General features: G+C 51.0%; 1 protein-coding gene across 2 annotated transcripts in view; it reads left to right on the top strand.

Moving 5' to 3' along the window:
• Positions 1-17,807, top strand: part of SCARA5 (scavenger receptor class A member 5) — a 128,289-nt gene that overhangs the window by 68,541 nt on the left and 41,941 nt on the right. For both annotated transcript variants that reach the window (XM_058720769.1, XM_058720770.1), the window contains exon 4: positions 7,736-8,410. In XM_058720769.1, coding sequence (XP_058576752.1) covers positions 7,736-8,410 — 675 coding nt within the window. The remainder of the gene's footprint in view (positions 1-7,735; positions 8,411-17,807) is intronic.

The raw sequence follows: 17,807 nt of genomic DNA, 5'->3' as shown, positions 1-17,807 counted from the left end.
TTCCTGGACCATCCCTCTCTTTGCAACCTCACATCCACAGCCAGTCACCAATGCGAGGGCGTTTATTTGACCAACCTACATGGCTGTCTTCAGTGTTGGCACAAACCTTCACTGATTGATTTGATATGGAGAAGACTGGAAAACCACAGGGCCTCCCTTGCACAGAGGGAGCTCATCATCAGAGGTGACATTGCAGAATTTCTGTTAAGGCTGGCAGTAGCACCACACCTTCTCCTCTCCCCTCAGGCACCAAACCACACCCCAACACTTGTTTTCTCTTATGGTTGACTTCATTCATTGGCACAACATCTGCACTTATGTATGGCTGGTGACTCCCATATCTGCACTTCCAGCTCTCTCTTGGTGGGCCCCAATTCCAACAGCCTTCTGGGGATCTCTGCCTGGAGGTCCCTCAGAAACCTCAAACAGTATGAGCCGAAGCTGCTCCCCTCCACAGTCACGGTGTAAATCTGCCCTGTCGTGGTCACTTCTCACTGCGCAACTGCTTGGAAGAGTAGATTACATATGCTCGTCCTCAACATTATTCTCTGTACCCCCAAGAGGGTAACAGAAACTCATTCTCTATACCCATGCATCTCCTGGTCATTGGGGTGATAAGGACACTGTTATGGACCGAATTAGCCCCCTGTCGCGGATTCATATGTCAAAGTCCTAACCTCTGATGTGACTGTATTTGGAGATAGGTCTTTTAAGGAGGTAATTAAGGTTAAATGAGGTCATAAGGGTGGGGCCCAAATCCAATAGGACAGGTGTCCCTCTAAGAAGAGGAAGAGACACCAGGGATGTGCACACAGCGAACAGACCACACGTGGATGCAACTAGAAAGCAGACATTTGCAAGCCAAGGAAAGAGGTCTCGGTAGAAACCAACCTTTCTGGCACCTTGATCTTAGAGTTCCAGCCTCCAGAGCTGGAACATAAATGTCTTGTCTAAGCCACCAGGCCTCAGTATTCTGTTATGGCAGCCTGAGCTGACCAAGACAGACCTGCCTGGGATTTGTCTGTTCTGGGTTGCCATGGGGCCCCAGAAAATGGACAGTTGTTAGTTTTCTCCAGGACCAGCTATATAATTCACAGGGCCCAGTGCACAATGAAAATGTAGGGTTCCCTGTTCCAGAAGCAGGAAAAAAAAAAGCTGTTTTTTTTCTTTTCTTTTCTTTTCTTTTCTTTTCTTTTCTTTCTTTTCCTTTCTTTTCTTTTCTTTTTTTTGTGTGAGAGAGAGGGCAGCAGAGAGAGAGGAAGAAAGAGAATCCCACGAGGGGGAGAGAGAAAGAGAGAGAGAGACAGAAGCAGGGCTCATCCGAGGTGGGGCTTGAGTTCACCTGATGTGGGACTCAAACTCATGAACCGTGAGATTGTGACCTGAGCCAAAGTCTGATGCTTAACCAACTGAGCCACCCAGGCACCCAAAGCTGTTTCTTTTCTTCTATTACCTCTTGACCTGTCATGCTGGTTTTTATTTGCTGTTTACAATAACAATACCAGACACAAGGATGCTCCAGCATGAGTGCAGATCCTTCTGGAACTGACTGGATCCTGATGTCCCTGTTGGGGCAGGGGCCCCTGGGTGGGGGTAGGAGACTTCGTTCCAGGCTGGTGGGAGGTGGGCATGCACATAGACCGAGGTGCCACTGTCCTATCAGACTTCACTTACACAGACTCAAAGAAAAATCATCAAAAGTTCAAAATGGTGACTGCAGAGCATAAAGCCCCAGTACAGTCCCCTTCTGAGCCTGGAGCCCTGTGGGACTGCATGGGGAACATGCCCCGAGGCTGTCCCTGATTCCCTCCTGTGTCTTGGAGCCAGGAGAACCCTAATAAAGGTGTGCATCACTTTAAATCATAAAGCTCTGGTGATAACCTAATTGTTACACATTCTGGAGGAATATTAGGTTCCACTTTTTTTTAAGTTTATTTGTTTATTTTGAGAGATAGAATGAGCAAGAAAGTGCACATGTATGATCAGGGGAGGGGCAGAGAGAGAGGGAGAAAGAAAATCCCAAGCAGGCTCCACACTGTCAGAGCAGAGCCCAACACAGGGCTTGAGCCTGTGAACCATGAGATCATAATGTGAAACCAGACCAGGAGTCAGATGCTTAACCAAGTGAGCCACCCATGCACCCCTAGTCTCCGCTTTTAAATTTATTTTCTGTTAAAGTCCCATGTATCCAGAGCTCAACAAATTCAAGCCAGCTCTGCAGACCCCCTGAAAGAAGGCCCCCCTCTTTCTCGTGGTGCTTCTATCAACAAACTCACTTTGTAGTTTTATTTCAGCCCCCTCCATTCCCACACTGTGCCCTTAACATGATCTATGACTTCTGATACCTGCCTACCTCCCTTCCTCCCGTGTCCCTGGCCTACATGAAGACAAGGCAGTACCATGGCGTGGGGCAATGAAAGAAGTGTGGACTCCTGGAGCAGGGTGGCCGTGAGCTGGTTCCTTAATCTCTCTAGTGTTGCTATTTTCTCCTACAAAATGGTGATACTGTGTGCCTGCAGGCTTGGGGGGATCACCAGGGGAACTACATGGCATCTGGCAGTGTTCTAGTGCCTGCCCCTCCCCGGCCCCGTGGGTCGCCCTCCCCCCAATGGCTCAGATGCCATGTCACTTCCTGCTCTCCCAGCCCCTGACTAGTCCTCCTGCCCCGTGGGCTGGAGTAGAGCCGGTGCACTCCAACAGTGCTCCCCTGCCAAGACAGGGGACAGGTGCTCTATGCCGTTTTGTGCAAGGGAGGAAATGTGGTAGAGCCCGCGGGACCATCAAAGCCTGAGCAGCCACAGCCTGCTATTGTGCTCTGCCACTTTCGTGAGCTTCTTCATCTAAAATGGGCCTAATAATTCCTACTCCACAAGGTTGTTGGGAAGAGCGAATGCAGCAACTTCCGGTAAGAGAGGAGAATGGAGTTTGGCACACAGCAGGTGCTTAGTAAATGTCACCTCCCACCCTCCTTCCCCCTATAGAACTTGGAGTTCAGCTAGTGACTGACTATCCCAGCAGTAGGTTTTGAGGACGATGTGCTGGATTAGGGGACACAGGACCCCAATTCATCCTTACTTGATACTTCTGGCAATCTCTTGATGCTTGTTTTCATCCTTAGATTAGCTTATAAGTACTTGCCCCGCCTACCTCCCCGGGTTAGTTATGTTGAAAATTAAGAGGTAATGGGTGCAAACTTTTATACAAAGATAAAGGGTCATTGACACCACCACCCAAGGTTTCAGCCAGGTCACACCAAACAGAATGCTTAGCTTTCTTCCTCCCTGCCCACACGAGGCTCTTCTGGCTTGCAGGCATCGCAGGTATGCCAGATGCATTTGGGGGAAGACAGCCTCTGTGGTCACTCACATCTGGAGCACCTCCACTGAACTAGCACGTGATGGCTTTTTTTCAATTAATATAAAAGACAACTGTGGAACAGAGGGCTGACTCAGGGCCGGGGAGTGGGCGGGGAGGCAATATTCACTTGCTGTGCTGGCAAGAAGGCTGCAGGAGGTGTGTGTGTGCAAGCCTCGTAGCCCAGGACATGGCCTAAGGCAGACGTTAATGCACTCATCATGTATTATTAACAGTATTACATGCATTAACACGTTAATTAGGATTCAGCCCTCAGTACTGAATCAGAATCCAAGTTTGAATGTCTACATGATTCCTGACGAGCAGCCTGACTCCAGCCTGAGTTTATGATGGGGAACTCACTATCTTCAAAAGCTTATTCCATATTTGTACGTCTTTGTTTAAAAAAAAAAATTGTTCAGTGCTTTCCATCCTTTTAACAATACCACGAAACGGTCAAGAGCCGGGAGCTCTGGAACCAAACTGCCCAGGGCCCAAAGTCAGTCTCCTCCCTCTATTGGCTGTGTGACCTTGTGAGTTACCTAACCTCTCTATGCATCAGGTTCCTCGTTTGGAATCTGAGGATAATTGTAATATTTATCTCATAGGGTAGTTACATGATGGAGTGTATTAATGTGACGAGCACTTAGAATAGTGCAGACACATAGTAAGTTCTCGGGAAATGCCAGTTATTATTGTTACTCTATGATTTCTTGTCTCCTTTGTGAAAGTATAAAAGTTGAAGAATAATGAAAGCACATTAAAAGAAAGTACGCCAGGCAGAGAGATAAATGAACTGTTTGCATAAACATGAATTAAGAGAGTCACACTCAAGAAGAATTGTTCCCTGTTGAGGACAGCAAACATCTGGAAGGAATTAAATGGGGGAAGAGGGTGGGTGGTGGTGGTGGTGTGGGCTGAGAACACACTGTGACTGTTGGAAGGAGATAATTCATTTTTGGGGTGGGTAAGTGATCCCGAAAAAGGGAGGCTGCTCCAGGCTTCTACAGTATGATTTGGTGCCCGGAGAGGATGTACCCCTCCAAATAATTTCTGTTCTAAGTAGCCTGGGTACCTAAAATGTCTAAATCGTCCCTTTGAGCTAATGCATTCCCTTGAAAAGGCCGCCTCTAAAATGCACATATACTAACACAAAAAATAACAAGGTGCTATTTTACATCTGTGAAATTAACAATATGAAGATCCGTGAACACCCCGTTGCACTGAGTATCTGGCCTGTTTAAAGTGGTACATTTAAAAATGTATAATGTGCCTGTAAATACATATAACTTTTGGGGAAGTGATTTGGCCAGAGCGTTTTAGAATCACAAAAATGTTTATACCTTTCGACCTACTAATCCAACTTCTGGGAATTTGTTGTTAGGAAAACATTCAAAACAAGGAGAGACCTTTCGGCATTTATTTTGCTATGATTGAAAACAATTTTTAATGGTAAGAGAATGGGTAACTTACCACACATCCCCTTGCTGGGCTCTACGGGGCCACCAAAATTATAAAAGACAGACAGAAGGATGGGAAGATGTTTATGAAATAATCATATTAAGGGAAAAAAACCAACTCAGAAGTCAAATTGTAAAGATTAGGGATGCTTAGGAACGAAGCAAGAGAAAGAAACCCAGTGTGCTTTGTTGGAGGCTGTGGGAACATGGAAGAATTTTTTTCTCTCTTTTATTTGGGTGTCTGTTTATACTGGTTGTGCAATGAACAAGAAGAAAAGACCCAAATGAACTCTCAGGGATGGGGTAGCTGACTGTCAACCACACCACATGGGCAAGTTTCAGCCCAGTTTTCTGGACAGAGAGAAGGGCCCTAGGGCTGGCACGTTCTGAGAGGAGGGCTGATGGGCAAGGCCAGGGCCCTCCGAGGGCACAGGGCACCCATCAGGCACGTGCGTCACCTGCAGAGGGAAGGAGTCACCGGGGAGCCGGCAGAGGGTAGGAGTGTTCTGTTGCTGCTTCTGGCTGACCTGAAACTCAAAGCAAGTAGGTTGTGCTGTTCCCCTCAGTCACTCACAATTCAGGTTTCAAACCAGAATTTGCAAAGCTCAGAGTGTTCTTACTACATCTGATAAGCTGCAGTGTCTCTCTGAACTCCAGGGGCATCGTGGGCAGGGACTGACACTAAATTACCGGGCTTTCTGTTTTCCAGTCACCCTGTCTCTAATACTTGCCAACCAATCTGGGTCGAATATGGGACACACACTGGCTTTAAAATCAAAGCCTGGCCTATGATGATTTCTTAGGCAGACAATTCCTGTGGTTGTGACTGGGTCATGAATTCATTTCCCCAGAGCCTCAACTTGTATTGACAACTCTGTAGCTCAGCTTCCAGAGCACGGAGCAGTGACATGAACCATTGGACCAGGAGGCAGAATGCATGCCTTTGGGCAGTTCACTTATACTCTCCTGGCCTCAGTCTTTCCATCCGTAAATTGGGGAGGTTTTTCACCAAAGACTGCATAGATCCAAATCCAATGACTAAAATCCACAAAGCCCAGATGAGGCTAAACAGGGCCCAGTTTGGGCCACATGAGAAGTCTCATGCCCAGAATGAAAGAGACGATCCTTCTACCATAATTTGTCCAGTCTGTCCACACCTTGGAAAAGCACACTTAGATAAAGCACCACCCCTAAGGGGATGTTGACACCCTGGAGTGTGTGCAGAGGAGGGCAGCCAGGATATATGGAGGGAGGCTTAGAACCTAGTCATGAGAGAACAGATGAACGTAATACAGATTTCAAACCAGAAATTTTGAAATTCTGAAGAGCTGTCTTGTGGGAAAAAAAATGTTTCACTAACTCTACATGACCCCAAAGGGCAGGACCAGTGGATCGAAACTACGGGAAGGCAGATTTCCAGTCTGAAGCGAATGCAGAACATTCCAACAGTTAGAAGTAACGGAAGGCAGAAAAACGAGTATAAGCAGAGGCTGGATGCCAACTCGGCATGTGATCTTCTTGGAGATTAAAGTTCTGGGTGAGGGAGACGTTGAGATGGGGACTCCAAGGCCCCACCTAGTGCTGCGGGTCTCAGAATCTAATCTGAAGTGACTCAGCCCCTCCAGAGTGGCCACCACAGATGCTGTGCGCCTCCAGAAGCATCACCAAAGGATGGCTCAAACACGTGAACAACCAATCCGCCCCCTTCCCACCTGAGGTTCTGGGAGAGAGCTATCCTATCCCAAGTTATCTTTGTCTGAACAGGCTGCGGACAAAGTTCCTTGCTCTCCCCATTCCAAGATTTCCAAGGCAGAATTCCCTCTGTGCTTCATCTGCTCCCACCTCCTACCCTGTCCCACGCTAGTTTCCATTTCTCTAGTGTGCAGAGCAGAGGTGGGTACAGCCATGGACAACGCACAGCAGACAAGCAGCATCCCTCGACTTCTGGGGTGTGTGGTGAACCTGAGTCAGCAGAGTCCACAAGCTTCCAGGAGACACCAGATGCTAGACTGTAATTCTTAAGATGCACAGCCTTCCCCTTACTCTTGTGAAATAGCTGCTTATAACCAAGAAAAGGGAGCCTTTCCAAAAGGAAAGGGTGAAAAGTCACTGAGGTGGGTTGTTTGCTTGAGGAGGGAAATAGAGGATTTGGGGAAAGGGTTTGGAGGAGGCAGAGAAGGGAGGGTATGAATAGAAAAGCATCTGTACCTGGGGCTCTTGGCGCAGCAGGGGAGCAAGGGTGGGGGATGGGAGCCTGGACTCAGGAGGCTGGGAAAGACAGTGTTGCCTAGAGCCTGGCTGTGCTCCCTTCAAACAGTTCTGGGGGCACACTTGTAGGGAAGCACCCAGCTTCTGGAGCAAGCAAGCCCAGAATTTCCTGGGTTGGAATCCTGGCTCCAGGACTTACTTGCTATTCTACTTTGGGGGGATTTTAACAGCTCTGACCCGAAAGGGGGATAATAATAGTACCAGCTTCCTAAAGTTGAGAGGATAACACTCAATATATCGGGGCTAGGCACGTGAAGCTGCTGATATCTGGCCATTTTCGACATACGGAAATGACCATGTCACGTGGATCCACCTCACCCATATGGTGAGTTGAGTACCACTGCTCTGCACCTTAGAATTATCTTGGGCTCTTTTAAAAATGCCAAATCCCAGGTCACACCCCAGACCAAGTGGATCACAATTTTTTGTGGGCAGGACGCCTCACCAGGTGAATCTAATGGGCAGACCAGTTTGGGGACCAGTGGCTTAGCACCGTGCGCGGGATCTACTGAGGCACTCCACCATAGCCACCCTCTGCTTTCCCTTCACTGAGCGCCTACTGGATGCTAGGCTCCGGCTGGGCCTGCCTCCCGGGACCTGGGACCCTCCCAGCGGAGCTCATATCTCCCCTCCCCACCCCCCCTCCTCTGCAGTGTCCAGGCCACGGAGCTCCCCCGACGACCTGAAGGTGCTGACCCGGAACGTGAACCGGCTGAACGAGAGCTTCCGGGACTTGCAGCTGCGGCTGCTGCACGCTCCGCTGCAGGCGGACCTGACCGAGCAGGTGTGGAAGGTGCAGGACGCGCTGCAGAACCAGTCGGACTCGCTGCTGGCGCTGGCGGGCGCGGTGCAGCGGCTGGAGGGCGCGCTGTGGGGGCTGCAGGCGCAGGCGGCGCAGACCGAGCAGGCGGTGGCCCTGCTGCGGGACCGCACCGGGCAGCAGAGCGACGCGGCGCAGCTGGAGCTGTACCAGCTGCAGGTGGAGAGCAACCGCAGCCAGCTGCTGCTGCGGCGCCACGCGGGCCTGCTGGACGGGCTGGCGCACAGGGTGGGCGTCCTGGGCGAGGAGCTGGCCGACGTGGGCGGCGCGCTGCGCGGCCTCAACCGCAGCCTGTCCTACGACGTGGCCCTGCACAGCACGCGGCTGCAGGACCTGCAGGTGCTCGTCAGCAACGCCAGCGAGGACACGCGCCGCATGCGGCTGGTGCACATGGGCATGGCACTGCAGCTCAAGCAGGAGCTGGCCGTGCTCAACACCGTCACCGAGGACCTGCGTCTCAAAGACTGGGAGCACTCCATCGCGCTCAGGAACATCTCCCTCGCCAAAGGTACCTGCCTGGCCCACTGGAGCCCCAGCCCGTTAGCTGCCTGGGCCCCCTCCCCCCCGCCGCAGTGCAGGCTTTCCTCCTGCGCACCCCTCCTCCAGGGCTCGGGAGTCCCCCTCCCTCCCCGAATCCACTCGCCACGGAGAGGCTAGGCCCCTTTATTAAATCTTGCCCTCTAGGACCCTGGAGCTTTTACGCCCACAATTTCCTGGCCTAGGTCGGTCCCTCCCCTGGGTAACCCTAACCCCCCTCCCACCTCCCAGAGAGCACGCGCAGTGTCCACACCCTTGGGCAGCAGAATGGCCAAGGGTCGCTAATGGAGGACTGGGTCGCCAGAGCTTGGATGTGGGGGGGGGGGGGGACCTCCAAGGGTTTCCCGCAGGGGGTGAGGCAGCAGGCTCAGGGCAGGAACAGGCACCTCCAGGGTCGTGGTGTTCCAGCGGGACAAAGAATTGGCGAACCCCACATTTGAACTTTGCCTTCCAGGCTGTTACCTATATTCATCCAGGCAGAAGAACACGTTGAACAATGTGTTAGCTTCATTTAGAACTTTTCAATATAATGGCAAAAATGTGTGGGCCCCCATTGGTACTTTTGCCCCAGCCCACAAACTCTAGAACCTTTAGAGTCAGCTTTCCTCTCTTCGAAGCACCCCTAACTGCCCCCTACCCGCCTCACCCCTTCTCCTTCCTGCTGCTGTCTGCCCTGCACATACATCACTGTCAGAGGCGCCTTTCATGAAATGCACTTTTCCCACATCATCTGCCCCCCACCCCGACTCAGGACTCTCCTGTGGCTCCCCGGGTTCTGCCAGATTCAGTACATACTCTTAGCCTGACAGTAGGCAATAATAATACCACGCTGAAGACCAAGTATGTCAGGTACCATGGAAGCATGCCTCCTATGACATCTTTTATTTTTAAATTTTTATTGAAGTATCGTTGACACACAATGGTACATTAGTTTCAGGTGTACAACGTAGTGATGAGACAACTCTATACCCTAGGCTGTGTTTGCCGCAAGTGTAGCTACCACCATATAATGTCTTTGAAAAACAACGGTGAGTACGCTGAGATTCAGGAACCTGCTTACTACTGTCTCTCGCTAGGAGGTGATGGAGGCGGGATTTGGACCCACGCTTTTCTGATCCCAGAGCTGCTGTGCTTTCTATCACACACCTGACCCCAGCTGTCTTCCCGGCCTTCTCCTCTGCCTGTTCCCCTATACCAGAGGTTACAAACAGAACTGTCTGTAGGGGCAAGCTCAGCAGTGCCAACGAGTGGTGTGACCTTGGTGGTGAGTAGTTGGGGCTATGATAGGTCCACCGGATTTGGGCCAGGCTGGAATGTGGGCCTGGCTTTGACAAAGTCTTCCCATTTTACACAAGAAACCAGAAACGTGGAATGTTCTAGAAATGTTTAACTGTCTAACTCTGTGGGCCACATACGGTCCATAAGCAGCCAGTTTGTACCCCATGCCCTGTGGGAAGCATCCCATCCAGCGGGACGCGTCTTGTCACTGCCCCAGAGACACGGCCCACACTTCCCACCTCCTTAGCTATTCCTTCTACGGCAGTGCCTCCTTCCTCCTCTTCCTCCTCTTCCTCCTCGTCATCCAGATCCCACTGATCCTCCAGATCTCACTCAAGCCCGCCTCCTCCAAGAACGCCGCCGGCCCCTGTAGCTCACTGAAGTCTCCTCCCCTGAGCTTCTCCATTTAGCAGAGCAGAAAGTGGTGACGATGGAGCCTTCCATTTGCATGATACCTTCCAGTCCACAGAGGGCTTTGAGGTGCATTATTTTGCTTTAAAGTGGGTCCCAAGACCAACTGTGAGGTTGGTTGAAGGCAGCCTTTATTATTTAGTGCAGGGTAGGATTCCTGCAGGCAAACAACTGAGGCTCCCAGAGGAAATGCCTGATTTACACAAAGCCACACAGCTGGTAATGATCTGACCCAGGATGTTTTGTTTTCAAACCATTTTAATAAGGTACAATTTACATGCTGCAGCGTTCACCCACTTAAGTGTATAATTCAGTGATCCGGCCAGGATGTTTAACCCGCTGCCCAGTGCTCACCACGCTGCGCTACACCCCAGCCCCTGCCTCTGTGCCCCCCTGCACCTCCCCCAGCACCTCACAGTGCAATGCACATGAACTCTGTCAATGTTTGCAAAGTGACTGTTAGATCTTGAACCTGGACAGTCAGAGCGTTGGTTTTCTTGTCCTGGGTCACTCAGGTTTTCACTTCCCAGAAACCAAAGGAGGGCAGGAGGTAGAATTTATTCTTCCAAATCCACACCCCTGGGATTTTAGTTTTTCCCCTCTTCTCTTTTCCTTGGCCTTCTCTGCCCATAGCCACCTGTCAGGTACTTTCTAACAATAGCAGCTGTACTGAATTATGACCTACTATGAGCCAGACGTGGTGTCGACACTCATTCTCTAAATAGACATTAAAGACTGCTAATCCTCACATCCTGCAAAAGGGTATGATTGTCCCTATTTCATGGATGAGAAAGTTGAATAACTTTCCCACTGTTTCTTATGCAATTGGCAAGTAGCAAAGTCCAGGTCTGAATGGGGATCTTTCTGGTTCAGAAATCATGTTCTTGTCTCTGACCATCCTGCTCTCTAGGGAGGAAAGATCCCAGCTCTGAGCAAAAAGGGAGAAGAGAGTTGTCTCTTGGACTCCATCTGGGGGTGTTTGGGGGGAGTCCCTCCCCGCCCCTCCCCCCTTCCTCCCTCTTGCAGTCAGTAGACACCACCATGCTTCCTGCTGGCGCATCCTCCTGGGCCTCTTCCAGCATTTCACATCCTGGTTCTTCAATGTGCAAGCCTACTCTCCTTGGCTTGAACCGAAGCGGCTGTGGGGCATTCATTTGTGAAGGTTTTTCCAGTGGAATCCTGCAAATAGTCTTTCTTTGGTTCTTAAACTAAGATTCACACTCTGTTCCCTGGAACCGAAAGTTTCATCTCAGTCCTGCCCAGCCTGCCTTCTAGTCCTCAAGCTTTGCATTCTCGATGGGCTGCTGGCTCCTTGAAGACGAACACCACTCAGTCCCTCTGGCTCCCAGGATCACCACCGCATCCAGTATCTCCCTTTTCCACTTCCCTCTCTCGTGGTTGCCAGGGACCCAACTGGCATGATTAGAGAAGATTCTGTGTGGCATATCTGATGTAATTGCCATTGAACTTTAAAGGTTTTTTTTTTTTTTTTGAAGTTTATTCATTTTAGAGAGACAGAGAGTGAGTGTGGGAGGGGCAGAGAGAGGAGGGAGACACAGAATCCGTAGCAGGCTCCAGGGTCCAGCTCTGAGCTCAGCTCTCAGCTCTGAGCCTGATGTGGGGCTCGAACTCACCGACTGCAAGATCATGACCCGAGCTGAAGTCAGACGCTTAACCAACTGAGCCACCCAGATGCCCCATCACCATTTAACTTTAATGAGACAAAACTCTACCCTGGCTTTTGGATAAGAGGTGTTTTACTGGCTAAGCTTCTATGCATTTCCATACTGCTCTCTGGAATGGCCTTTCTGCCTTAAGTTTGTCCAGTTCCTCTCTTAGTCTTTAAACACACACACACACACACACACACACACACAGTCACATTCACACACACACTCACACTCTCCCCCTCTTTGCCCTTTCCTGGTGCAAAATCTACAAATACTCAACTATGTATGTTTTTCAACTATGAGCTTATTTATGTTATTCTTGAGCTTGACCCCAAATGGTTTTCATTCTCTCACTTCGTTATACAGTTTTCTCTGAACTTTGTCTCCAGTTTGTCTTTTGTGTACATTCACAGCAGTGCTTTTTGTTTTCTGCTTTGGATTTTCAGTATTAATCATGTCTGTTGAAATCTGTCTGTGGTTTGCGAAAAGCAGAGAACTTAAATGATCAGAGAGAAAAGGCATACAGGAGTGAGGAGATAACCGAGAGTGGGGGGCATCCCAGGAGGGGTAAATGTAACTAGTGAGGGGGGCATACAGGAGGGGGAAGATAACCAGAGAGGGCAAGTGTACCAGAAGGGGGGAGATAGCCAGAGAAGGGACAGACCAGGAGGAGGAAAGGTAACCAGAGAGAGGCCATACCAGGAGGGAAAAAAATAACCAGAGAGGGGAGGCATACCAAGAGGGGGAAAGGTAACCAGTGAAGGGACCATATAGGAGGGGGAAGATAACCAGAGAGGGGAGGTATACCAGGAGAAGGGAGAGAAACCAGCAAGGGGTGAGCGAGGCAGGAAGGCAGGACTCTCCATCATATTCAGATGGCCTGTTTGCTAGATGGAAAGTTATAGAATCACAGAATGTTACCCTGGTAATGGGCTCTGTAATCATCTAGTCCACTCCTCTTGTTTTACAGTTGAGGACCTTGAGGCTCAGAGAGGGGAAATGACTTGCCCAAGTCAAATCCCAAGTGGGTGGCCCCAGCCGGGACTCGAAAATGTATCTCTCAGTTCATGAACACGAGTTGGTGGAGCAGATTTATCTGTGAGCCGCTTTTTAAACATGCTGTGTAGTAGGGAGTCCAGTTCCAGCAGTGTTATAAATGGATGACGTGATGGAGCAAGGCCATGGGTTCCGGGCTCCAGCTCTGGCCTCTCATGCATAGGGACGTGTTGGAGGTGACAAGGTCTCTGTGAGCAGGGTGATATGTAAATAGTGTTCCTGCTCTACTGAAGACTGGGAAGCACGGACTGTGTGGAGGCTCCCCAGGAGGGCTAGATGGCATTGTGTCCTGTCACCTTCCACGCCAGCCTCTCTGCTGGAAAGGGAGTGGAGAGCACGCACTTGCATCCGGCCTGGCCCGCCACCCCTTAGCCCATGACACTCAGACGAAGGCTGGCCTTACAGCCTGGGCCGGAGCCAGGGGCAGCACCTGCGCCTCTGGGCCAAGCCCCCCCGAAGCCAGGAAACACGGCTAACAGTCCTTGCCCTGGGCACACAGTGAAGGAAGTGGGAGAGCGTGCAAAACTGTAAAGGTAATAGAGCTGAGAGCCCAGTGCCCACGTGACGTCAGGGGGTGGGAGTGGGGCAATTAATTGGGGGACTCCACCTTGGTCAGCCGCCCTGGGATTAGCGTGGTGCAGGGGGTGGTGTTTATGGATTTGGGTTGCTGTTCTGCTGGCTTCAGGCCCACTTCATCAGCTGGAATGATAATTTGTTCTTGGCAGGGATCTGTCCAGATTCCAGCACATGCGGGTCCCCCACCCCATCACTCAAACCAGGATCCGGGAAGGGAGGACGGATTGCTTTTCCCTCTCTGTTGGCTGGTTCCCAGAGGAACCCTGGTGTTTCTCCCAAATGCTCAGTCACACATCCTTCGTTTGTTCTCGAGATGTTTCCAGCTGGCACAGCTCATGGGCAGCCCCCTTGGGGGCAGAACTGCCCTGGGGGCAGTGTGGGAGCACAGGACTGGACTGGTGGGCAGGCCCCAGGAGGGGACTCCAGACACAGGGCACAGGGCTAGAGGGTTCTCTCCCTCCTCCTCCTCCTCCTCCTCCTCCTCCTCCTCCTCCTCCTCTTCCACCTCCCTGTCCCACCTGTAGGAGGTGGGCTGAAAGGGAAGCTGGTGCCCTGGACCAGAAGCAGAATGGAGGGGGCGCCGGAAGCATTTTCACAATTGTGGAGAGATAGACCCCACTCCTCCTTGTCCCAGACTGCCTCCATGCTCTGGCCTGCTCTAGTGAGAGAAAGGATGAGCAAGTCACAGTATAAAGAGTCAAGAAGTTAAAAAGCTCAGCTGGGTACCACTAGGACCGGTGATAACCATAATGGCTTTTACAACTGCCCAGAAGTCGTTCATAGAATCTCTACGGTATGCCAGGTGCCCTGTGAGGTATAGGGCTGCAGAGAGTGGGGCTCGGCCCTATAGACAGGCCTGTCCTCCTTGGGGACCACAGTGCGAGATGAGTGACAGGGCCCAGTGAGTGGGCACAAGGTGGCCTGCCCAGGTTCAGGGGTGCTTCCATGAGGAGTTTGTGCACAGTGATGTGTGAGGGGCCTTCCAGCTCTGAGATTTGGGGGCTCTTCCCTCGTGCCCTGAGAGATCAGAACGGTGTGCTTGGAGGTGAGCTCCAGGCCTGAGAGGGACAGGACTCCTAGAAAGGGAAAGACTTGGTGGATGTCTGGGGACACATGAGAATGGTTTTGTGGAGGTGAAAGAGAGCTCGCATCTGGAAGCATCAGGCTGTGAGTTTGCAGAAGGGGTCAGGTGGTGAATGATCTGTAGGGGTCTCTAGGAGAGGGGCTGTGGCCCCTTGTGCTTTGAGCACAGAGGCTGTGAGTTCACTGGATTCTGACAAGATCAATGGGACAGCACAATGGGTTTTAGCCCTCAGACAAGGAGGTCTTTACAAGGTTGGGTGTGAGACTCTGCTGAGGGTGGTGGCAATGAGGAAGGAGGTAGAGAATGACATGGGATTCACCTTGATGACGAGCCTTGATGAGCAAGGGGGTTATGGGGAGCAGGGAAAAGAGAGGAGTCAAAGCAGGCTCAATTTTTGGCCTGGATTCCAGAGAAAATGATAAAATGTCAGAGCCCAAGTGTGCATTATCCACGGGGCAGCAGTGATTTGAAGAAGCACTTGGTCGTTGGAGCTCCAGGAAGCCTGGCCCCATGAGACTCAACCACTGACCACAGTTTAGGTCCTTCTGAGTCTGTGGGACCAGTTCCACCTAAGGGCGTGACCAAGGCTTGAAAATCAGCGCCCATCTTTACGGTCCATTCCAACTTCCTCCCAGTTCATGTCTAGTAAAGGGCCTTACTAACCACTTATCTGTGTCTTAAAAAACTACACCTGTGTGTAGGATGTCTTCGGCCCTCTCCCTGAATGAGCCAGCCAAGCGTGGCAAGGTGATTTTGGGTGCAGCTCAGAATGACTATGCGAGGTGATCTTGGAATCGTTCTGATGAAGCATTATGAAAGTGGGGGTACAGACGATGAGGATGGCCTTGCCACTCAAAGGTTACCAAGCCCCTTTATAGCCCATGTGTCATGTCATCTGCTTACTCCTCACTACAAATGTCTGGGGAAGGAACTTTAACTTAGATTTTCCAGGACCAGGATCTGAACTTAAGACACTCCATGTCCGTACTCAACCCCTACCTTCCAAATGATCGCTGCCACCCTGATGCCCTACCGTCACGGATCATTCCCTGGGCAGCATCCTTCTTTGGTGAGAATTACTCCTGGGAGGATCCACATGTTGAGTCACACCCTCAGCGGAGCAAATAGAGCAAATTGTGGAGTGTTCAACCCATTGCATCCTTGACCTGATCAGTTCCAGGCGCGCTGTGTTCCGGGTGGGGAGGGTAGGAGGGCACAGAAGAGTGTACTGGGGGCAGGGGGGAGGGGGTCTCGCTCAGGGACAGCTCATAGAGTGCAGACATCCAGGTACCTCTCCGTGTCCCTGGCGGCAGCTCTGACCTGACAGAGAGATTGCTGGAATATGGGGTGGAAATCTCATCTGCTCCTTCCACCATGCCTCTCCTTTGCTGTATAATCTCAGGTGTGTTCTTAACAGATTATGTGTCCCAATGCTGTCACCTGAAACCTGGGATCAACATGGCCAGTCTTCCTTTGGTTTTCTTCATAGAAGAGAGGAAGATGGCCACAAAACGCGGTCCCTTTAAGTGATTTGTGTGTCATGCGTGCATTTTTAAGTTGTTGACTGCTTTTTTCCTGTGTATGTGCCATCGAATTATTAAACAGCTGTCAACTTGGGTTAGGGTCTGATGATGGTGCCAACTTTTGGAATGTATCAGTACATCTCGGTCTTGGCTGCCTGGTTGTTTTGTACGTATTAACACCCTCTGATCTCATTCATTCATCAAATATTTATTGTGCAATCCATTGCTGCTGTGTGGTGAGTGTGTATGTTTTGGTTTCCTGGGGCTACCATAACAAAGGACCACAAAGTGGGTGGCTTCAAACAACAGAAACCGATTCTCTTGTAACTTTGGAGGCTGTAAGTCTGAAAGTCAAGGTGTTCACAGGCTCATGTTTCCTCTGTAAGCACCAGGAGACAATTCTTCTTGGTCTCTTCCTGACTTCTGGTGGTTGCTGACAATCCTTGGCATTCCTTGGCTTGTAGACACTACAATCTCCCCCCAACCCTTCACTTAGCACTCTCCCCATGCGTCTGCTGTGCTTTATCTTCTTATAACAACACCAGCCATTGGGTTAGGACCCACCCTCCTCCAGGATCAGCCCCTCTTAACTAACTACATGTGCAAATGACCCTATTTCCAAATACGGTTCCATTCTGAGGTTCCAAGTGGACATGAATTTTGAAGGGACACTCTTCAATTCGCTACAATACGGATTTGGCATTTTCCTGGGTCTTCTTTTTCTTTCACAAGGCAGCAAGAGGAGGGAGCTCAGAGTCTGGCTCTTCACAGCTGGGACAGGGATGCCAAGAATGAAAGCTGGCAGTTTTGTTGGGAAGGAGAGGACATGTATATCTGTGAGTCCAGGACAAGGCAGTGTGAGATAAGTGTTGAGTGGCACCAAATATGCCCGTTCAGATGGGCCATGCCCACCCTCAGCAGGAACGCTGGCTCAGAGAGGCTCTGGCCAAAAGTAAAGTGATGCGCGAGCAGCCTGGGGTGGGGGGGGCGGTGGGGACAGGCGGGCATAGGAGATCGATGGGGAGCACAGCAGGCTGTGGGGGTGGTGGGAAAGTCTAACCGCATTCTGGGAATGGCAAGCCATCTACTGTGATAGGTGAGGCCGAGGGGCAGGGCCAGACAGACCTGGGTCGAAACCTGGGCCCCTCTTCTTGCCAGCTGGCCGTGTGGCCTCAGACGAGCAACTTCTGTAACTGTTGTTCTAAGAAGATATGCGCAGCATTGTTGTGGGTACTGAATCTGGTCACATGTGCTGGAATCCCCGCCACAGTGGAGCCCAGCCCTAGAAGAAAGTCCCGCTCAGGAGCAAATCGACACCCCTCCCTGCCCCCAGATGCCCAAGCCAGATGCTCCACTTCCCCCAACCTCACCTATGTTTAGTCAAGGTCTGTCTGTTCTACCTCCACACGGCCACTCTCATCCCTCTGGACCACCACCTCCCACCTGGGGTGCAGCTTCCTCATGGCCTCCCCGCCTCTGCTTTCCCTCCGGTCCTGATCCATTTTCCAACATGGCAGCCTGAGCCGTCTCCCTCGTGTGCAGATCTGATGACACTCTTGTTTTCCCTCAGACCCTGTTGCGGTTTCTGGTGCCCTCAGGGTCAAGTCCAACACTTAGGCCATAACTCCAAAAGCCCCCACTTTTGCACCCTCCTTGTCCAGCATATGCCCCCAGCTGCTAATCCCACCATGGCTCACATGTCTCTTTCTTATCTTTAAGCTCTTACAAGGATGGTTCCTCCTGCCTGGAGCTCTCCCTGTCATTCTGTCT

This window comes from Neofelis nebulosa, chromosome 3 (genome assembly GCF_028018385.1).
Source record: "Neofelis nebulosa isolate mNeoNeb1 chromosome 3, mNeoNeb1.pri, whole genome shotgun sequence".
NCBI classification, from domain to species: domain Eukaryota; kingdom Metazoa; phylum Chordata; class Mammalia; order Carnivora; family Felidae; genus Neofelis; species Neofelis nebulosa.
This window is presented reverse-complemented; position numbering and strand designations above follow the sequence as displayed.